The sequence below is a fragment of the Lepidochelys olivacea genome (genome assembly GCF_965140295.1).
Source record: "Lepidochelys olivacea isolate rLepOli2 genome assembly, chromosome: 7".
Lineage (NCBI taxonomy): Eukaryota > Metazoa > Chordata > Testudines > Cheloniidae > Lepidochelys > Lepidochelys olivacea.
The window spans coordinates 75,650,890-75,673,477 of record NC_140417.1 but is presented as its reverse complement, the minus strand read 5'-3'; the positions used below and the strand labels follow the sequence as shown (position 1 = coordinate 75,673,477).

At 42.1% G+C, this 22,588-nt stretch overlaps 1 protein-coding gene across 4 annotated transcripts in view; it reads left to right on the top strand.

Moving 5' to 3' along the window:
• The window catches only part of CCSER2 (coiled-coil serine rich protein 2), a 137,493-nt gene that overhangs the window by 65,060 nt on the left and 49,845 nt on the right, over nt 1-22,588 (top strand). For all 4 annotated transcript variants that reach the window (XM_084632928.1, XM_084632927.1, XM_084632930.1 and 1 more), the window contains exons 5-6: nt 954-1,113; nt 1,730-1,925. In XM_084632928.1, the coding sequence (XP_084489054.1) occupies nt 954-1,113; nt 1,730-1,925 (356 nt within the window). The remainder of the gene's footprint in view (nt 1-953; nt 1,114-1,729; nt 1,926-22,588) is intronic.

Here is a 22,588-nt window from a genome sequence, read left to right as displayed (position 1 = left end):
GGATGGTAGTTTTAAATCACAGGGTAAAACTGGGCTTGCTTCCCAACAAAATGCAGGCTGGGAACGAAGCAGGAAGGAAGGCCTGTTTATCAATGTCTTACGTACAACTAGGTCTGAGTAGGCAGCTGAGTAACACAATGTTCTGTTGTGTAAAGTTCCTCTTCTAGAGACAGGCTGACAATGTGAGGAAAAACTCTTTGGGTAAGTGACAGGGAAGTATAGCAGCAGAACAGTAGTTCATAACATTAACTTTTTTGCTGCGTCTGACTGCAGGGATTGTAGTTGAGTTTTGGCTTTGTTTCTAGTGGTTTACAAGCTGTTGCCAAATTCAGTCTTCTCAAACTGTTTGTGGACAAAAGCTGTTTAAATCTGAAGACGTTTAATGTTTTTAAAAGATTTTTAAAAATCTTCGGGATTCTTTCTAAAGCTAAAAAAATTAGGCTTCAGCCAGTTTGGGATATTTTTTAAAATGAAAAATTGTTCTTCATTTCAGAACATTGTGTTTGCCTCTTTTTCTAAAATATTGTCTTCCTATATTATGTGTATTGTTCCTAAGGCTAATGATACTGATAGTAAAAAGAGACAAAATGTTTTCTAATATCAAATCGGTCTTCTAAAAACGTTTTTAAATCTTAAGTTTTACATTTTGTAGATTCTGCTGCAGGTTCTGATCACTTTTTATTTTTATTTAAACAATATAACTTCTGAAGTTATTGCAATAGGGACTGTGGAGATAAAAGGTGCGGCCATTACAGGTGGTCTCTTGTGACCATTCTGATGCTTAGTGTTCAGCTTAGCTCGCTTTTATGAGCAGTTTGAAGAATTCATGTTTCAGACTGTACTTGTGCACCTATTAGTAATATCTGATTAACATGTACAGTACTTGTATTTTTGTGGGTAGTGAATTCCTTTAGAATATGTTATGTACATAACTTTTTTAAACATCTGTGTAGTGGAGTGTGAAAATATGAATCGTTATGATAGACAAGACAGAAATACACGACAGCAGCAGGATGGATTCTGGAAGAGGACACCGCAGCGTTGGAGTACACAAGACCACTGTCACTTTGGCCATGTAGGCCACTTTCCACATGGTAAAAATGACCTGAGCAGGTAAGGACTGTGTTGCACCTCTTCTGATGGAGTTATTAGAAATTAATGTATTATGATGTGTGGCTTCTTCTGTTGAAGGACAGGTTATAGCATTTTCAGAGAAGTGGTGTGCCTATGATTAGATTGTTTTGAGAGAAGATGACACTTATACTGGTACTGCTCTAATATTCCCTTCTTTAAACTCAGATCTTTGCCGGGGGTTGTAATTTAGATGCAAATATTTTGCCCTAGGGTGGGACTTGTTTCTCTGTGTTAAACAATATTATAAATGAACAGTCAATTTCTGCATATGTGCTCAAGGGAAAATGCTTTGCTGGTTTCATTGTTCCAGTAGCTGTCATGTGACATGGGAAAGTGTTTCTATTTTATTAAGAAGTAAATAGTCTGGCATTTTTTGCAAGGCAGCTTTGTTTTGTGAATGTTTTTCTCTACTCGGCAATCTAAATGAATATAGCTGATGCCCTTTAGTACTCTGCAATTTTAAAAATTGCTTACAGCATTAATAATAATACACACACACACAATACTAAAATGCTCTCTCATTAAAAAACAGAGCTCACAGATTTTAGCTCTAGATTAAGACTGCTCTTGATTTTATCTAAAATATTTCTTGCAGGGGCTCCAGCCACTTAGAGCCTTCTATTGGTCACTTTGAAGGCTATGGAGCACCAAACCTCTACCAGACGCCTAGACAGTTGGTGGGCTTACGGGAGAACACAGTGATGCTTGATGAAATGACCCTTCGGCATATGGTTCAAGATTGCACAGCTGTAAAAACTCAGTTACTAAAACTGAAAAGATTACTGCACCAGGTTAGTGTATTATAAAGAGAAGAAAAGTGAGAGAAAGGTGTCTGTTTTAATATACCACGGTTTTTCTTTTATTATATAATGAATTATAGCAATATTTAAGATTTTGTTCTAATTAATTTATACTTAAAAAGTAACTTATACCTTCCAAGTACTACAAAAGTGTCCCAGTTAGGAGCCCTGTCTATATGTTTCCACAAAAATAGACACAGCTATACTGTTGTTGTATGTTTTTTTTTTTTTTAATTGAAGGAAAATTGGTAAATAAGCGATCTTTTAATTTTTGTGAATTCAAACAAAGCATGGAGTTCAGTGCAGGTAAGACAGATCTCCTGACTTAATGGTGAAGTCCAAGATGGCAGCAAAGTGTAGAATCTTCCTCTTCAATTCCTTTGTCCAAATGCACATCAAAGAATTCAGCTTTTTGCCCAGGGTAAAATTCTTGAACTCACTTGCCTGCTTGCTTTTCACCTTATCCATATGTCTGCACAATGTGCTTATCGACCACTGGTTAATTATCTGTTCACGTGCAGTGCTAAAATTCAGTCTGCTCTTTAGTACATAAAAAAAAGATGAGTTATTTAAAATGTCTTAAGAGGCTTCTTTCATGTGTCTACAAAGCTTGACAAATAAGTGGCAGAGTTAATAAGCTAGAAGATGATTCTGCAAAGGCTTGAATCTTCAGTTTCAAAGATACTCTCTTAAAAATTAGACAGGAAGAGAAATTCAGGCAAACTTTGGAGGGGAACAAGTTTCTTCTTAAGATTTTTACTTTAGCTCCTAGCTACATTTGCCAACCATTGTTAAACTCCAAAGAACTTGGGTACTTTAACTTTTAAAATTCTTTAAGTCCAAATGTGCCAAAATTAGTAGAAAAGGAATTGATTTATATTTACAAGTCACTAATTCAAGGAAGAAGTTCAATTAGCCTAATGCATTCCTTTGCGAAAGGCAAATGGAAAGTTTGTCGTCATCAGGAGATTGCCATTTTAATAAAAAAGAGTTTAAAGTGTGCAGTTTTTATGGGGAATTCAGTAATAGTTATCCAGTAACACATTACAGGCTGTCTCCTGCAAGGAGCCAAGCACCTCAGCTCTTAGCTTTAGTAAATTTGAAATGCAGAATAACTATTGGATTGCTTATTGATTGCAACGAGGCATGGGACAGGCCCACACTGAAAATGCAAATGCCCAATACTAATTTATATCTTTTGTCAGATGGTAACCATAAGAAAGGAAGCAGAAGTTTGTGTGTGTGCCTTTTATGCATACATATATTTAAATGTTGATTTGTACTTAAACCCTCTTCATTAACAGTGGCAATATCACTTTTAATTTTGGACAGACTTAAGAGCATAGAAGTGAGACAGTGAGGTCAGACAGGAGCAGGTTACAGACTTCAGTAGAAGAGATGTTGTAAATTTCAAGATTGTGAGCCTAGGAGACAGACAGGATGGGAGTTAATAATGGAGAAAGAAATGGGAGGCAAAAAAGAAGGAATAGGCAGAAAAATGAATCTTCTGTTTTGGAGAGGTTGGGTCGGATGTCAGAAGCAGCTGAATATCCAAGACAATGTCTGAGAGGCATCTAGAGATGAGACTAGGCAGAGAGAGACTTAAGATTCATCAACACGGAGGTGGTAGTTTAAACAGTAGGAGAAAATTAGGTGCGAGTAAAGGGGAGAGAGTGTGGAAGCTTAATGTGTGTGGACACCAACAAATGTGTGGAGAGTGTGGACACCAACAAATGCAGGGAAAATAAGTGAATTTGGTGCAAATAATGGATTTGTTGAAGCAATGGTTCACAGAGTGGGAGGACCAATAAAGCAGAGGGTCATGGAAGTTAGGAAAAGAGGGTGCTCCATATCTAAAGCAGTAGGGAGATGTAGACGATGAGGATAGAGAAGCGTCCCTTAGATGTATCTTGGAGTTCTTGACTGATTTCACTGAGGTCAGTGTTATTGGAGGATGGAATCCAATTTGGGGGTGGATCAAGAAGAGAATTGGAAGAGGAAGTAAAGGCAATGAGAACGAATAGCATGCTGCAGGATTTTGGAGCTAAAGAAGAGAAGGGAAATAGGATAGTAATTAGAAATGAAAGTTGTATTCAAGTGGAAACAAAGCATGATGGAAAATAGGTCAGAAGCAGTGCAATGAAGGATAAAGGAGAGAGAAGGAATTAGGTGAAATCAAGGAAATCAGGAAATGAGTGGTTCATGGTCCCTTCTGGCTTTGGAATATATTTTGATCTAGTTTGTCTTGCTGGATAGCAGGCCATAGAACTTCTAAAATATATGCTTGAGGAATTATTTTGAAGAACATCCCAGTCGTGATTTAAAAATGATCAGTGATGGAGAATCTCTCATGACCCTTGGTAAATTGTTCCAATAGTTAATTACTGTCACCAGTACATCTTACTTCCAGTCTGATTTGTCTAGCTTCAACTTCCACCTATTTGATCATGTTTTACCTTTCTCTGTTAGGTCAAAGAGTTTATTAAATATTTGTTCCCCATGTAGATACTTATAGACACTTATGGTCAGCCTTCTTTGTTAAGCTAAATAGATTGAGCTCTTTGAATCTATCACTATTGTCAAAAATATAAAGGGAAGGGTAACAACCTTCCTGTATACAGTACTATAAAATCCCTCCTGGCCAGAGGCACAATATCCTTTTACCTGTAAAGGGTTAAGAAGCTCAGGTTATCTGGCTGGCACCTGACCAAAAGGACCAATAAGGGGACAAGATACTTTCAAATCTGGTGCGGGGGAAAGTTTTGGTCTGTCTGTTCTGTGTGCTTGCCGGACACAGATCGAGGAAGCAAGCAATCCAACTCCATTAGAATAAGTAAGTACTAGCAAGGGAATGCATTAGCTTATTTTTGTTTTGGCTTGTGATTTTCTCTGTGCTGAGGGGAAGGTTTATTCCTGGTTTTCTTTTTGTAACTTTAAAGTTTGGCCCCGAGGGAAATCCTCTGTTTTTTTTAATCTGATTGCCCTGTAAGATTATCTTCCATTCTGATTTTACAGAGATGTTTCTTTTACCTTTTTTCTTTATAATTAAGTTCTGTTTCTTTTCTTTGTTTTTTTTTTTTTAGTGTCCTAAAAATCCCAAGGTTGCTCTGTGCTCATCTTGTTTATTCTCAAGCCTCCCAAGGAAAGGCGGTGTGGGGGCTTGGGGGGGGATATTAGGGGGAAGTAGAAACTCCAAGTGGTCCTTTCCCTGAGTTTGTCTAAATCACTTGGTGGTGGCAGCATTACCTAATCCAAGGTACAAGGGAGAATTTGTGCCTTGGGGAGTTTTTAACCTAAGCTGGAAGAAATAAGCTTCGGGAGTCTCTCATGCGGGTCCCCACATCTGTACCCTAGAGTTCAGAGTGGGGAGGAAACCCTGGCAATTATGAGGCATGTTTTCTAATCCTTTAATCATTCTTGTGGCTCTTCTCTGAACCATCTATAATTTATCAACATCCTTGAATTGTGAGCACTAGAACTGAACACAGTATTCTAAGAGTGGTCACACCAGTGTCAAACATAGAGGTAAAACAACCTCTCTACTCCTACTTGAGATTCCACTGTTTATAAATCTTAGGATCACATTAGCTCTTTTGGCCACAGCATCAGACTGGGAGCTCATGTTCAGTTAATTATCCACCATGACCCCCAAATCTTTTTCAGAGTCACTGTTTCCCAAGATAGAGTCCCCTATCCTGCAAGTATGGCCTACATTGTTTGTTCCTAGATATATACATTTACATTTAGCTGTATTAAAACATATTTATGTGAGCTCAATTTACCCCATGGTGTAAAAGGGACAGGTTGAATGGTAAGAGCAGATGGTAAGGCTTGGAGCCTGTCAAACAATCGATTGGAAAAATGGAAATTAAGGCTTTTTATCTGATCCATAATAATATGACCTTCTGCTGAGTTACTACAGAACATATGATATGCAAACTCACAACTAGTTGGTCACATGTAATACTTCAGCACCAATACCATTTTTAAATTGGGGATAAAAATCTAGAGGGTATACTCTTGCCAAAGTGAAGATTTCAACATTGTGCAGGTTAAACTCCTTGTACCTTGAAGTAGTATTGCATCAGCTCTAAAAATGAATTGTGTGTGCGTCCCCCAATTGGATGTTAAAAATTGCAGCAGAAGATGTTGATAAGATTATTTCATTTAAAGACATTTGATTATTTACAAAGAACTACTGTATCACATACACACAATATCCCAATTAGATTTTAAAATGCATTGTAAAGGAAGCTGTTGAAGACTCACATTTGTAGTTGACTTAGGACAGTAAAATCTAAAATTTTCTGACAGTCTAACCTAGTTTCAGATCCAAGAGTAAACAGAAGTTTTATTTATAACATTAGCAACAAAATTTTTCTATTACTTCCCTCCTCACTCTGAACTAACTCTCTAACCCTGATGTACCCTTGAACTAGTGTGTTAGAATAGCTATGTAAACAAAGGATTGCGGCATGTATCCTACTAGAACCCTTACACCAACATTGCCCACCACCTCCAACAGCTCCCTTGACTGGCTGTTGTGCCTCCCACACCCGCATTTCTCATCCGACTCCAGCTCCCATTAACTATTCGACAAAGTTTTAGGAACAGATCTTGTGAACAGATTAGCAGAGCTGGGAGATCTGCCAGAAACTTTTCTGAAATGTGGGAAAATATCGCTGTATTAGCCTAAATACTGTCACTTTTCTTAATTTTCTTTTCCATTTAGTTTTAATATTTGAAATTTTTTCTTAATTTTAGACATAGGTAAGGCTCACTGTAACCTGTCAGATATTGCTGTGTCTACAGATCTAAGAAGTGTCAGAGTTCTCTCAAAATGGATTCTTGGGCAAAATTTGTAAAAGTGTCCATTGGCTTTCACTGTGACTTAGGGTCCTAAGTCACTTAGGTGTGTGTGGAAAATTTTGCCCCTTTTAAGTGTCCTCATTATACCTTGTGAGTGGTGCGGTAATCATTCAGGGATATATACTTTTGAATTAAATCTTTCTCAACTTTAGGCTCTTCAAAGCTGTATGAAAGAATACAAAGCTTTCTGTTCTCTATGGCCTAAGCTGTGTGAATTGTGAACAAGGCTGTAGCTTTCATTTTTGCTATGACTCAGTTTATAGGAGATGATTTGCTTAGTTGCCCCTCCCTGGCTAGGCTTGCATATTGCATAGCAGTTCAACAACAGTATATTTGACTCTAGACTTAGGTAACACCCCTCTTTTGAAAGTTATTTCTCGTCATTCGTGGGAAGTCTACTTTATTGTAAGAGTAATAACCTCCAACGTGGCTTTTGCGTGACTACAGCTGATCGCATTTAATTATCACTCTAAACCTGGGTTTGCAGGACAGGCTCCACTAATTGTTTCACATACACTGCTGTACCAAAGGCTAATCTTTTGGTTATTCAAATATAAAATTAAAATACATACACATGTAAATTTGTGAAGGAGTTAAGAAAATGTGATATGCTGTCTAAAATGTTGCATTCCCTGACTCTTAAAAGCTTTTAAAATAGTTTTAATGATGCCTGGATTTTCAAGAGATTGCTAATGGGATACGGAAACTTTTACCTCTAAAAGCATTGCTTCAGATTTGGCACTGGTAGGTAGCAATCAATAGTGTAAGGCGATGTCTACACTAGCACTTTTGTGGGTAAAACTTTTGTTGGTCAGGGGTGTGAAAAAAAACACCCCCTGACTAACATAAGTTGCACTGACAGAAGCACCGGTGTGGACAGTGCTTTCCTGTCGACAGAGCTACAGCCGCTCGTTGGGGGTGGTTTAATTATGCCAACGGGAAAGCTCTCTCCTGTTGGCATAGAGTGGCTACACAGGATATGCTGTAAGGTGTTTAATGTAAACATAGCCTAATTGTTCTTTGGCAGTTCTGAAGTGGCCTCAGTTCAGTTCCGAGTTGGCACATAACCTTGTTGCAAAAAACCTGGTGCACACTTCATTGAAACACCCCAGCAAAAAAGTGAAGCCATAGCACCTGCAAAACTCTTCTTGATCAATTTATTATCTTTTTGGGTTGTCAAAACTTTGAAAAACTGTGTAATATATTAAGAAATATTTATGTGAAATGTTGGTTAAAATGGGATTTGCTAGTTGTGACTATAGGGTATACTAGTATTTTAGGTAGAGTGAGAGCTGTTGTCCCAGTCTTCAGGGGTAGCTAAAAGTTTTTATTTTGCGTTGTTGGTGTTCAGTGCCTTCCTATTTGTTCCTGACAACTTGACCTTCACCACCTATTGCTGAAATAAACAGAACTGCCACTTGCTTTCTGCTCACTTTTAGATACTAGTAACAGAAACAAGTGTTAAACTTTCTTTGAGAATATATTGTACTTGAAACTTTTCTTACGATCATTCTATGATTTTACTTAAATACTTAAATACAATACTGATTAAGGAAGCATTGTTAGGAAAGTAATCTGTGTTCTCTATTAGATTAGCTGGTCCCCTGTGGAATTCTGAAAAAACCCCACCAAAACCAAAAACCATTCGATTCCTATGTATTAGCCTTTTAAAAAAAAAAAAAAAAAAAAAAAAAGAAAGAGGGAAAAAAAGACTGGTTCTCTGTCTGAGAAAATCATCAGAAATCAAGCAACAGAAAACGCAACATTGCTAAATAAGAATGTTGCTATTCATAAACTATCTGAAATGGGTTTTCTGTGGAAAAACAAGTTATGCAGTGAGCATTACTAAATGGCTTGTCTTCATTATCTTCTCTTGTATTTGTGGAGCATGTGCAGTAGAGAATAATGGCCATAATATTCAGTATACTCACAGGAGGGATTATATTTCAAACTAGACTGGAAATACTCCATTTTAGGAAATTAATTTTGAAAAAAAAATCAAGAAACCAGTTGTTAAAACCTTAGAGTCAGATGTGACTAAACTTAAAATGTTTAGTCTCAGCTACTTAAGAATCCCATAATACTGACAGAAGTTGAGGTATACCCTTAAACTAAAATAGTAGTAGGGAAAAGAGGAGGAACACTGTGGTTAAATAAGGTTCAAAACATAGTTGGAGCCAAACAGACAATGGAAATCTAGCTGAAGTTCAACCAATAGGAAGGACCATAAATTGTGGCAGGTGAAATGGAAGATGGAAACTAACATGGCTAAGACAGAATATGAAAAGCAAATAGCCGAACGGGGTGAGGGGAAGAGAAAGAGTGAAATTAAGTATGTCAGAAGTAGGAAGTCTTTTGAAAGAATCAGTGGGTTTGCTGGACTACCGGAGAGCAAAGGGAGCAATTAAGGAAGATAGAACACTGTGGAGAAACTACATGATTTTTTTCATCAGTCTTCATCACGGGTGGGGAGAGCACTGCCTCCAGACTACTCTTTTCAAGTAATGAAGTTGAGGTATTGTCAGATTAAAGTGTCCAAAAAGGGAGCAAATTGATAAAGCAAAGAGCACTAAGTAAAGATTGCTGCACACAAGGGTTCTGAAGGAACTTCAAAATGAAATGGCTGGACTGTTGATATCAATAGGTAATCTTTTTTTTTTAAAGTTATTCTACTGTACAAGGGCACTGGAGGATGGCAAGTATCTAATTTTAGAAAGCTGCTGGATTGATCGTGGGAATTGCAGTCTAGTGAACCTTAACTCAATAAAAGGAAAATTGGTTAAAACCATTAAAGATAGAATTCTAACATGATAGAATTCAAACTAGATAAACACAATATGGTAGAAACAAACAGCACAATTTCTCTAAAAGTAAACTGTGCCTCTCATCTACTGGAATTGTTTTAAATGTTAATTAAACAGTGGGTAAAACAACGTACTGTTTTAATATGTCTGGACTTCCAAAAAGCCTTTCACACAGTCCCTCATAAGAAGCTATTAAGGAAGAAAAGTTCTTCCTTGACCTGTGGAACTCATTGCTACAAGTTATTGTTGTGGTCATAATAGAGTTAAAAAAAGAATTAAACATTTTATATTGATAATGAGAACATACAGGCAGGCTATTAAAATAAATTAGGGATATAATCAGTCATGGTTTAGAGCATAAGGAAATCACTATCCTACAGGGGATAGGAAAAACATGCAGTATGGGCAAGTTATTCCATAACTGTCAATTCTGGGTCTGCTTTCACCTTCCTACAAAAGATCTGGTATTGCCTACTGTCAGAAACAGAATACTGGACTAGAGGGACCACAGAAATTGCCATACTGGATCAGACCAATATTCTTGTAAGTTGGATAAATAGGAGAAAAGACAAATTCAGCAATGCGGTTTGACCTGCTAAGTTTTGTTCACTTAAATTTAACTGAGGTACTAAGTTCATAGAAACCTTTGCATAAGTTTTGACAAAGAAAATTTAACACACTAAATATGGAGTTTTCTGGTTTTTGGGTTTTTTTTTGTTTTTTTTTAAGCAACTTCAAATCACTAGGACAAGGATTTTCAAATCCATTATTACTTCTGAAATGAAAGTATGGTGTGAAAAACCTATCCATACTCCCAAAAGAAGAAAAAGGTATGTCCTGTTTTCACAGGGACCTCTCTTTTATGCTGGAGTGCTTCCTCCTGTCTGTTTTGGGATTAGCTCTTTTAGCCTGACACCTTCTTTTTGCGGTTTCTTGGCCCCTTGTCTCATACTTTCGGTCTGCAGCCCTCGCTTGTTTTTCAGGAGCTGCAGTGCTTCACCTTTGTGGCTCAGCCCTCCGGCCAAGTCACAAGAGTATTTCCCTTCCAGGGAACTATTCAGGTCTTCCTCACAGTCCCAGGCAGTCCGTAAGTCTGCAGCCCTGGCTGGGCCGCTCTCTCAATGGCAAGAACACATGGTCTCAGACAGCCTCCAAATTTACTGCCCAGATTGTGCCACTCACTCAGTGACTGGTAGGGGAACCCAATTCTGCCCTCTACTCTGAGTTCTAGTCCAGGGCCCCATCTCCAGAAGCAAAGGTCTGGGCAACCACGAACCTTCCTGCTGATCCCCTCAGCTCCTTCCTACTTGCCTATCCCAGGCTTGTATTCTCCACCCTTCCAGCTAAACCCCTTTCCTCTGGATCTGCCAGACCAGGGGCAGGCAAACTTTTTGGCCTGAGGGCCGCATCGGGTTTCCAAAATTGTATGGAGGGCCAGTTAGGGGAGGTTGTGTCTCCCCAAACAGCCAGGCATGACCCTGCCCCCGCTTCTCACCCCCTGACGGCTCCCCCAGGACTCCTGCCCCATCCGACCCCCGCTGACCACCCCGGACCCTCCACCTCTGACTGTCCCCTGCTGCCCCATCCAACGCCCCCTCTCACTCCTGACTTGCCCCCCCTGGGACTCCTGCCCCATCCAACCACCCCTTCTCCCTGTCCCCTGACCACCCCCAGAACCCCTGCCCCTGACTGACCCCTGCCACCTCATCCAACCCCCCCTCTCCTTCCTGACTGCCCCCCCGGGGACCCCTGCCCCATCCAACCCTTCTGTTCCCTGCCCTCTGACCACTCTGACCCCTATTCACACCCCTGCCCCCTGACCACAACCCCAACTCCCCTGTCCTCTATCCAACCCCCCTGCTCTCTGCCCCCTTACAGCACTGCGCCGTCTAGAGCACTGGATCAGGCCGCAGCTCTGCAACTGCGCTGCCCGGCTGCCCAGAGCGTTGCACCGGTGGCGTGGTGCGCTGAGGCTGCGGGGGACGGGGGCTGCTGGGGAGGGGCCGGGGGCTAGCCTCCCAGGCCAGGAGCTCAGGGGCTGGGCAGGAGGATCCTGCCAGCTGGATGTGGCCAGGGGGCCGTAGTTTGCCCACCTCTGTGCTAGACAAACTCCTCCATTTGGGTCCAAATCCCTCTCTCTCCTTTGTCCCAGGGAAAGTGAGTACAGCTCTTTTCCCTGCAGCCTCTTTCTACTACCAGCTCCCTGGCCTTAAAGAAGCCCTGCCTTTTCCTGCAAAGGGGAGCTCCCCCAGATTAGGGCTTTTCTCAGTCTAAATGTCCTCCTGTTTGCAGCCTAACAGGTTAATTGGCCCATCTGGCCTACGTTAACCCCTTCAAGGCAAGTGTGGGAAGCACACACCTATGTATATACATTAGATCGTAACAGACTAGTAGCAGCAGCTAGTTTCATCTTGAATATAGTATTGTATTAATTTAATGCCTTGGTTTCTTCTCTAACAACCAATTGTGGTCTAGCCAAATACCCTTATTTTAAAACAAGTTTAAGTATTTTAATTAAAAAAAATAAAATTCCTTAAAGAAACATTGGTGTACTCTGCTAGCGATACGCCACTGGATTCAAAATTTTCAGTTTTTAAAATCCTCATTTCAACAAGAAGTTCTTAAAGTCACTCTTCTGGGATACCAGTACTAGTTACCATTAGTTACTATAAACAGCATTTCACCCAGTGTGTGTTAGTCTGTGACCTCATGGATGCTGATTGAACAATGGGGGATAACAACACTGCACTGTGGAAAATGAAATTCTGACTTACCGAAAGAGTCATGTCTTTTTCAGCTTCACTGGAAAACATACGAAGAATTCAATATAGGCCATATGGACAAAGGATGGAATTGGTAAGGGGGACTTGAGCCCATCACAGTGACAGGTCAAAGAGAGACCCACATGCGGCGATGTACCTAGGCCCCTTTATTGTCTTAATTCAGCCCTATCTCTAGTCAGATGTATGCCTGTTATCCGTATCGTGAACCCACAAAATGTGCTTTCCTTCGATACGACTTCTATTTTTTCAATTATATGGGAGTCTTTGCTGCTCTTCATTTTTTCCAATGACTTTTTTTGAACATACGCTTGTAATACTGTTTATAACACTTCCTTATTAAATCTCTTATCTTATGAAAATATTCATGTTTAGTTTTTTCACAATCTAGGCATTCACAAGTAAGTGGTATGGCAGTAGAGCAGGATGACAGATCAGAGCAGAAGAAAAGTTGGGTGGTTTTTTGATTTGCAATGACAGCATAGTCATGATTTGTGTGTCTTTGAAACATTTCTTCAGAGAAAAAGGAATCTTTTAGATAAATTATTCAATTGAGAAGTTGGGAAGACTGCAAAGTAGGGCATGCTGTTGATTTACAAATCAGTGATAGAAGCACAAAGGTTTAGTGTTTGTGTCAATCTGCATTTCTAGTCTAGAATGTTTTGCTGTAGTTAATGTGAGATTCAAACATCTAGGAAGATCCAAATTAACGGAACTATGTTTTTCTCTGGAAGTTTTTTTGATCCCTATGTTGATTCTTCTTCACCGCATGATGAGAGCCTTGAACATTCTAAGTAATGGCAGTATGAAATGGAAACTGGTCTCTATAGATTATGCACTGGAAAATAGAATGGGGGTTGGTGAGGATCCATAGGGGAGACCAGGCATGTCCTGTGGAGCTACCATATCCTCCACAACAAGAGGAGTAGGAAAGGCTCTTGTTCCAATGCAGAAATGTTGCACTTTTTTTTTTTTCTGTTCATGAGATGCCCAAAGCTCCTTTGTGATGTTGCTCAATTCTGGCAAAGATACTTATTCTTTCTGTTCTGAGGCTTGGTTGTTTTTTTTAATTGACACATGTTTATTGTCTAAAGATTAATTGTATTTCAGGATTGGGGTGAATGTAGTTAAGGATTGCTGTATTTGTAATAGCTGTTTTTGTCTCTTCTGCAGACTATGGCAAGAGACTTTTCTTTCCCTGCTCAAAAAAAAAAAAAAAAGCAAGCTTCAGCATTTTTGAATGGGCCTTTGTTTTCTTCTGTTCCAACATAAATGATGCCTATCCATCATCTACACCAGTGTTTCTCAAACTGGGGTCCAGAGGCCCCGCTGATCAACTCCTCTCCACTCCCTCCCAGCCTCCTGCACACCGGGAAACAGCTGTTCAGCGGTGTGCAGGAGGCACTGGGAGGAAGGGGGAAGAGCAAGGATGGGATGCGCTCGGGGGAGGGGGTGGAAAGAGGCGGGGAAGAGGAGGGGGCCAGGGATGGAGTGGGGGCAGTAAGAGGTGGGGCGGGGGGGGAAGAGGAGGAGTGGGGGCGAGGTCTAGGGCTGAGTGGCAGGCTTGTGGGGGGTGGGGGGGTCTGCAAAAATTTTAAAATCAAAATGGGGGTCCTCAGGTTGCTAAAGTTTGAGATCCACTGATCTACACCATTATATGTGGGACTGGGCTAGGCTTCAGGATTTTCAGGTGGATAAATTGGGGCAATTCCAAATTTAAGATTATCAAAAATGTGAAAATGTTAGGAAATCTTCAGGTAAACACTGCTGTAGAAGTGCTAACATTTAGAGTTTTACAAGGGATAATGGTTCAAATAAACAAGAGGACTGGTAGCAATAAGCCCCAGCCACTGGCGGATTTTGTAGTACTTTGTATACGTTAACTAATTGGCAGAATGGTAGAACAACAAAAAGAAAAGGAGTACTTGTGGCACCTTAGAGACTAACCAATTTATTGGAGCATAAGCTTTCGTGAGCTACAGCTCACTTCGTCGGATGCATACTGTGGAAAGTGTAGAAGATCTTTTTATATACACACAAAAAGCATGAAAAAATACCTCCTCCCACCCCACTCTCCTGCTGGTAATAGCTTATCTAAAGTGATCACTCTCCTTACAATGTGTATGATAATCAAGTTGGGCCATTTCCAATCGTACACATTGTAAGGAGAGTGATCACTTTAGATAAGCTATTACCAGCAGGAGGGTGGGGTGGGAGGAGGTATTTTTTCATGCTTTTTGTGTGTATATAATAAGATCTTCTACACTTTCCACAGTATGCATCCGACGAAGTGAGCTGTAGCTCACGAAAGCTTATGCTCCAATAAATTGGTTAGTCTCTAAGGTGCCACAAGTACTCCTTTTCTTTTTGCGAATACAGACTAACACGGCTGTTACTCTGAAACCTGGTAGAACAACAGTAACGAATTGGGAAAACTTGTAGCAAATAATTAATCAGAACACCCCTTGAAGGTAAGTAACTTTTCCGATTTTATGGATGGAGGAAACTAAGGCCTGGCCTACACTGCGGGGGGGAATCGATCTAAGTTACGCAACTTTAGCTATGTGAATAACTAGCACCTCTCGCTCCGGTGGAATCCTGGAATCGACGGGAGAGTGCTCGACGGTTGATTTATCGCATCTTCACTAGACCCGATAAATCGATCCCTGCTAGATCGATTGCTCCTGAGGTTAAGTGTAGACATCCCCTAAGAAAGGTTGGGATTGGATTAAAGGTGATTGGATTAGAGCTACAGAGCCAGGATTAGAATGGCTAAATTCCTTGTGCTGTGTGTACGAAAGTAAAATGGTCTTGTGGATTACTTGTTATCAAGCTGCCCTTCTTTGTAGCTCGACATTGATGCTGATTGGTCAGTTATAGAGCCAGTATGGCTGCAAGTGGCCTGCTGGAAAGCAGCTTGCAGCAAGCTCATAGCCTTCAGCAGCAAACCTGAGCAACGCTGTTCTCACAGCTGTGAATTTGTCTGGGTTCCCCTCAAATTAAAGGAATGGTTGTTGAGTTTTTTCATGGACCTCAAAGTAGATAGTCTAGTGCTAATGAAAAATGAGGCAAACCATCAACTCCAATGGCTGACTTATTTTCAAGGTTGTCTTCACAAGGAAAACTGAGATTAACCCGAATATTTTTGGCCCTCAAGATAAGCAGGGAACATCACAGGCTTCACAGATCTTCAGAGGCTGGCTCTCTAGGTAAGCCTACTGTACATAGTTTTAGTTAAACTAGTGAATTGGGTAAGGAGAGGTATTCTTGATGTTAGTTTTTAAAGCCATAGGATACTTCAGAATTTGTAAGAAAATAGCACTATGGAAATCAGTGATTGAAACTCGTATGCTTCATTCAGTTTTCATATTAGTGAGTCCAATATTTTTTTGTTATTTCTCCCCCATGTTAAATAACTGCTACTTTGGGTAATAGCAGAGCATATCAACTTCACTACTGATTGCACACAACATAACTGCTATTCTCTGCTATTTGAAGGCAATATTTTATAATTGTGTTAGAAATTACAGTTTATACTGGCCCTTCCATTTATACTGAAAAGACTTAAAATAAGCAAACAAATAACTTTAGAAAATTAGAAGCTGGAAAAGGGAAAATGGGTTTGAGCCCTATTTTAACTACTTTATGATGTATAACGGAGATCTGAAATTTCTTTTAAAACAATCTATCAGAAATAACAGTAATATGAAATCCTGCTTTTATTGAGAAGTATTGGTTTTTTTTATTGTTGCATGACTGCAACAGTCTTAAAACCCCATCATTTGAACTATGAAGCCTACTCCTAACAAATTAAAAGGCATGGTACTTTGGGCTAGTTAGATCCATAAAATGCTACAGGCTATTCCACTTCTCAACACTTGGACGAGAGAACTCAGATGTGATGGTGGTGCTAGTTTTTTTTTGTTTGGATGCATATTCTTGTTTGTATGGAAACTTATAGGTTTGTTATGAGAAAATATGTAACCCAGGAGTGGCAGATTTTTACATTCATTCACTGATTAATATGCATGAAAGATCACAGTACAGACAGCATTAATAACAAAGGAGCTAAAAGACCAAAACAATTGTCTTAAAATATTTTATTCTCGAATACATTATGAAACATTTTTCATGAAAGTTTTCTATATAAACGGTATAAGTATCTTTATTCAGTTCTACTTGCGATTTGGTGTTGTGAGAAACATATAGATGTAGGTTTTGTTGGTGTGTTTTTACTGTTAGCTTTTAAGGTGTTAATGGATGAGGTAGTTATTTGGATTCTCATTAATGGTGACTCATCCAAAGAAAATGCAGTTCACCTTAATTCATTTTCACAGTGTGATCTTGGACAGAACTCATCCTAGTTGGAGGTAAGATTTTTTTTTTTTAGCCTGATTTAATTGGCCCCATTCTTTCTATGAGTGTGTTGTATTTCTAAATAAAATCATAGAATATCAGGGTTGGAGGGACCTCAGGAGGTCATCTAGTCCAACCCGCTGCTCAAAGCAGGACCAATCCCCAACTAAATCATCCCAGCCAGAGCTTTGTCAAGCCTGACCTTAAAAACTTCTAAGGAAGGAGATTCAACCACCTCCCTAGGTAACGCATTCCAGTGTTTCACCACCCTCTTAGTGAAAAAGTTTTTCCTAATATCCAACCTAAACCTCCCCCACTGCAACTTGAGACCATTACTCCTTGTCCTGTCATCTTCTACCATTGAGAATAGTCTAGAACCATCCTCTTTGGAATCACCTCTCAGGTAGTTGAAAGCAGCTATCAAATCCCCCCTCATTCTTCTCTTCCGCAGACTAAACAATCCCAGTTCCCTAAGCCTCTCCTCATAAGTCATGTATTCCAGACCCCTAATCATTTTTGTTGCCCTTCGCTGGACTCTCTCCAGTTTTTCCACATCCTTCTTGTAGTGTGGGGCCCAAAACTGGACACAGTACTCCAGATGAAGCCTCACCAATGTCGAACAGAGGGGAATGATCACGTCCCTCGATCTGCTGGCTATGCTCCTACTTATACATCCCAAAATGCCATTGGCCTTCTTGGCAACAAGGGCACACTGTTGACTCATATCCAGCTTCTCGTCCACTGTCACCCCTCGGTCCTTTTCCACAGAACTGCTGCCTAGCCATTCGGTCCCTAGTCTGTAGCGGTGCATTGGATTCTTCCATGCTAAGTGCAGGACCCTGCACTTGTCCTTGTTGAACCTCATCAGATTTCTTTTGGCCCAATCCTCCAATTTGTCTAGGTCCTTCTGTATCCTATCCCTCCCCTCCAGCATATCTACCACTCCTCCCAGTTTAGTATAATCCGCAAATTTGCTGAGAGTGCAATCCACACCATCCTCCAGATCATTTATGAAGATATTGAACAAAACCGGCCCCAGGACCAACCCTTGGGGCACTCCACTTGATACTGGCTGCCATCTAGACATGGAGCCATTGATCACTACCCGTTGAGCCCGACAATATAGCCAACTTTCTATCTACCTTATAGTCCATTCATCCAGCCCATACTTCTTTAACTTACTGACAAGAATACTGTGGGAGACCGTGTCAAAAGCTTTGCTAAAGTCAAGAAACAATACATCCACTGCTTTCCCTTCATCCACAGAACCAGTAATCTCATCATAGAAGGCGATTAGATTAGTCAGGCATGACCTTCCCTTGGTGAATCCATGCTGGCTGTTCCTGATCACTTTCCTCTCCTCTAAGTGCTTCAGGATTGATTCCTGAATCAGGAATGAGGGAGGCAACCTAGTGACAGAGGATGTGGAAAAAGCTAATGTACTCAATGCTTTTTTTGCCTCTGTTTTCACTAACAAGGTCAGCTCCCAGACTGCTGCGCTGGGCATCACAAAATGGGGAAGAGATGGCCAGCCCTCAGTGGAGATAGAGGTGGTTAGGGACTATTTAGAAAAGCTGGACGTGCACAAGTCCATGGGGCCGGACGAGTTGCATCCGAGAGTGCTGAAGGAATTGGCGGCTGTGATTGCAGAGCCATTGGCCATTATCTTTGAAAACTCGTGGCGAACCGGGGAAGTCCCGGATGACTGGAAAAAGGCTAATGTAGTGCCAATCTTTAAAAAAGGGAAGAGGGAGGATCCTGGGAACTACAGGCCAGTCAGCCTCACTTCAGTCCCTGGAAAAATCATGGAGCAGGTCCTCAAAGAATCAATCCTGAAGCACTTGCATGAGAGGAAAGTGATCAGGAACAGCCAGCATGGATTCACCAAGGGAAGGTCATGCCTGACTAATCTAATCGCCTTCTATGATGAGATTACTGGTTCTGTGGATGAAGGGAAAGCAGTGGATGTATTGTTTCTTGACTTTAGCAAAGCTTTTGACACGGTCTCCCACAGTATTCTTGTCAGCAAGTTAAGGAAGTATGGGCTGGATGAATGCACTACAAGGTGGGTAGAAAGCTGGCTAGATTGTCGGGCTCAACGGGTAGTGATCAATGGCTCCATATCTAGTTGGCAGCCGGTATCAAGTGGAGTACCCCAAGGGTCGGTCCTGGGGCCGGTTTTGTTCAATATCTTCATAAATGATCTGGAGGATGGTGTGGATTGCACTCTCAGCAAATTTGCGGATGATACTAAACTGGGAGGAGTGGTAGATACGCTGGAGGGGAGGGATAGGATACAGAAAGACCTAGACAAATTGGAGGATTGGGCCAAAAGAAATCTGATGAGGTTCAATAAGGATAAGTGCAGGTCCTGCACTTAGGACGGAAGAACCCAATGCACAGCTACAGACTAGGGACCGAATGGCTAGGCAGCAGTTCTGCGGAAAAGGACCTAGGGGTGACAGTGGACGAGAAGCTGGATATGAGTCAGCAGTGTGCCCTTGTTGCCAAGAAGGCCAATGGCATTTTGGGATGTATAAGTAGGGGCATAGCGAGCAGATCGAGGGACGTGATCGTTCCCCTCTATTCGACATTGGTGAGGCCTCATCTGGAGTACTGTGTCCAGTTTTGGGCCCCACACTTCAAGAAGGATGTGGATAAATTGGAGAGAGTCCAGTGAAGGGCAACAAAAATGATTAGGGGACTGGAACACATGAGTTATGAGGAGAAGCTGAGGGAGCTGGGAATGTTTAGCCTGCAGAAGAGAAGAATGAGGGGGGATTTGATAGCTGCTTTCAACTACCTGAAAGGGGGTTCCAAAGAGGATGGCTCTAGACTGTTCTCAATGGTAGCAGATGACCGAACGAGGAGTAATGGTCTCAAGTTGCAGTGGGGGAGATTTAGGTTGGATATTAGGAAAAACTTTTTCACTAAGAGGGTGGTGAAACACTGGAATGCGTTACCTTGGGAGGTGGTAGAATCTCCTTCCTTAGAGGTTTTTAAGGTCAGGCTTGACAAAGCCCTGGCTGGGATGATTTAACTGGGAATTGGTCCTGCTTTGAGCAGGGGGTTGGACTAGATGACCTTCTGGGGTCCCTTCCAACCCTGATATTCTATGATTCCTTGAGGACCTGCTCCATGATTTTTCCAGGGACTGAGGTGAGGCTGACTGGCCTGTAGTTCCCAGGATCCTCCTCATTCCCTTTTTTAAAGATGGGCACTACATTAGCCTTTTTCCAGTCGTCCGGGACTTTCCCCGATCGCCGTGAGTTTTCAAAGATAATGGCCAATGGCTCTGCAATCACAGCCACCAACTCCTTTAGCACTCTCGGATGCAACGCATCTGGCCCCATGGACTTGTGCACGTCCAGCTTTTCTAAATAGTCCCTAAACACTTCTTTCTCCACAGAGGGCTGGCCGCCTACTTCCCATGCTGTGTTGCCCAGCGCAGCAGTCTGGGAGCTGACCTTGTTCGTGAAGACAGAGGCAAAAAAAGCATTGAGTACATTAGCTTTTTCCACATCCTCTGTCACTAGGTTGCCTCCCTCATTCAGTAAGGGGCCCACACTTTCCTTGGCTTTCTTCTTGTTGCCAACATAGCTGAAGAAACCCTTCTTGTTACTCTTAACATCTCTTGCTAGCTGCAGCTCCAGTTGCGATTTGGCCCTCCTGATTTCATTCCTACATGACCAAACAACATTTTTATACTCTCCCTTGGTCATTTGTCCAATCTTCCACTTCTTGTAAGCTTCTTTTTTATGTTTAAGATCCGCAAGGATTTCAGTGTTAAGCCAAGCTGGTCACCTGCCATATTTACTATTCTTTCGACACATCGGGATGGTTTGTCCCTGTAACCTCAATAGGGATTCTCTGAATTACAGCCAGCTCTCCTGGACTCCTTTCCCCATCATGTTATTCCCCCAGGGGATCCTAACCATCAGTTCCCTGAGGGAGTCGAAGTCTGCTTTCCTGAAGTCCAGGGTCCGTATTCTGCTGCTTACCTTTCTTCCCTGTGTCAGGATCCTGAACTCGACCAACTCATGGTCACTGCCTCCCAGATTCCCATCCACTTTTGCTTTCCCTACTAATTCTTCCCGGTTTGTGAGCAGCAGGTCAAGAAAAGGTCTCCCCCTAGTTGGCTCCTCCAGCACTTGCACCAGGAAATTGTCCCCTACATTTTCCAAAAACTTCCTGGATTGGCTGTGCACCACTGTAGTGCTCTCCCAGCAGATATCAGGATGATTAAAGTCGCCCATGAGAACCAGGGACTGCGATCTAGTAGCTTCTGTGAGTTGCCGGAAGAAAGCCTCATCCACCTCATCCCCCTGGTCCGGTGGTCTATAGCAGACTCCCACCACTACATCATTCTTGTTGCTCACACTTCTAAACTTAATCCAGAGACACTCAGGTTTTTCTGCAGTTTCATACCAGAGCTCTGAGCAGTCATACTGCTCCCTTACATACAGTGCTACTCCCCCACCTTTTCTGCCCTGCCTGTCCTTCCTGAACAGTTTATAACCATCCATGACATTACTCCAGTCATGTGAGTTATCCCACCAAGTCTCTGTTATTCCAATCACGTCATAATTCCTTGCCTTCACCAGGACCTCCAGTTCTCCCTGCTTGTTTCTAAGGCTTTGTGCATTTGTATATAGGCACTTGAGATAACTGCTGATCGCCCCTCATTCTCAGTATGAGGTAGGAGCCCTCCCTTCACAGACGTTCCTGCCTGTGCTTCCTCCCGGTATCCTGCTTGCCCACTTACCTCAGGGCTTTGGTCTCCTTCCCCCGGTGAACCTAGTTTAAAGCCCTCCTCACTAGGTTGGCCAGCCTGCTCGCAAAGATGCTCTTCCCTCTCTTTGTTAGGTGGAGCCCGTCTCTGCCCAGCACTCCTCCGTCATGGAACACCATCCCATGGTCAAAGAATCCAAAGCCTTCTCTCTGACACCACCTGCATAGCCATTCGTTGACTTCCACAATTCGACGGTCCCTACCCCGGCCTTTTCCTTCCATGGGGAGGATGGATGAGAACACCACTTGCACCTCAAACTCTTTTATCCTTCTTCCCAGAGCCACGTAGTCCGCAGTGATCCGCTCAAGGTCATTCTTGGCAGTATCATTGGTGCCCACGTGGAGAAGCAGGAAGGGGTAGCGATCCGAGGGCTTGATGAGTCTCGGCAGTCTCTCCGTCACATCGCGAATCTTAGCCCCTGGCAAGCAGCAGACTTCTCTGTTTTCCCGGTCAGGGCGGCAGATAGATGACTCAGTCCCCCTGAGGAGAGAGTCCCCGACCACCACCACCCGCCTCCTTCTCTTGGGAGTGGTGGTCGTGGAACCCCCAACCTCAGGACATCGCATCTCATGCCTTCCAACCAGCGGAGTCTCCTTCTGCTTTCTCCCCCCAGACGTATCATCTGGTCCACTCTCTGCAATGGTACCTGTGGAGAGAACATGAAAACGGATACTTACCTGTGTCTGCGTTGCTGGTACCCGGACATTCCCCCTTCTTCTTCTGGAGGTCACATGTTGCCAAGCTTCTTCACTGGCTTCTTGGCTCCGCTGTGCAACCTGCTCTAAATCTTTAGAGCTTTGCTCCCATAGAAGCATATCCTGACTTTTGTCCAGGAAATCCTCAGATTCTCGTATGCAACACAGGGTCGATATCTGTTGCTCCAGACCTTCAATCTTCTCTTCCAATATTGTTACTAGCTTGCACTTTGTACAGACAAAGTCGCTTCTGTCCTGTGGAAGACAAACATGGCACATCCAGTGCAGGTCACAATAGCTGAACACCCCCCCTCCATATCACCTTCCTACTCTGAGCTTCCTCAGAGAAGCTGGCAAG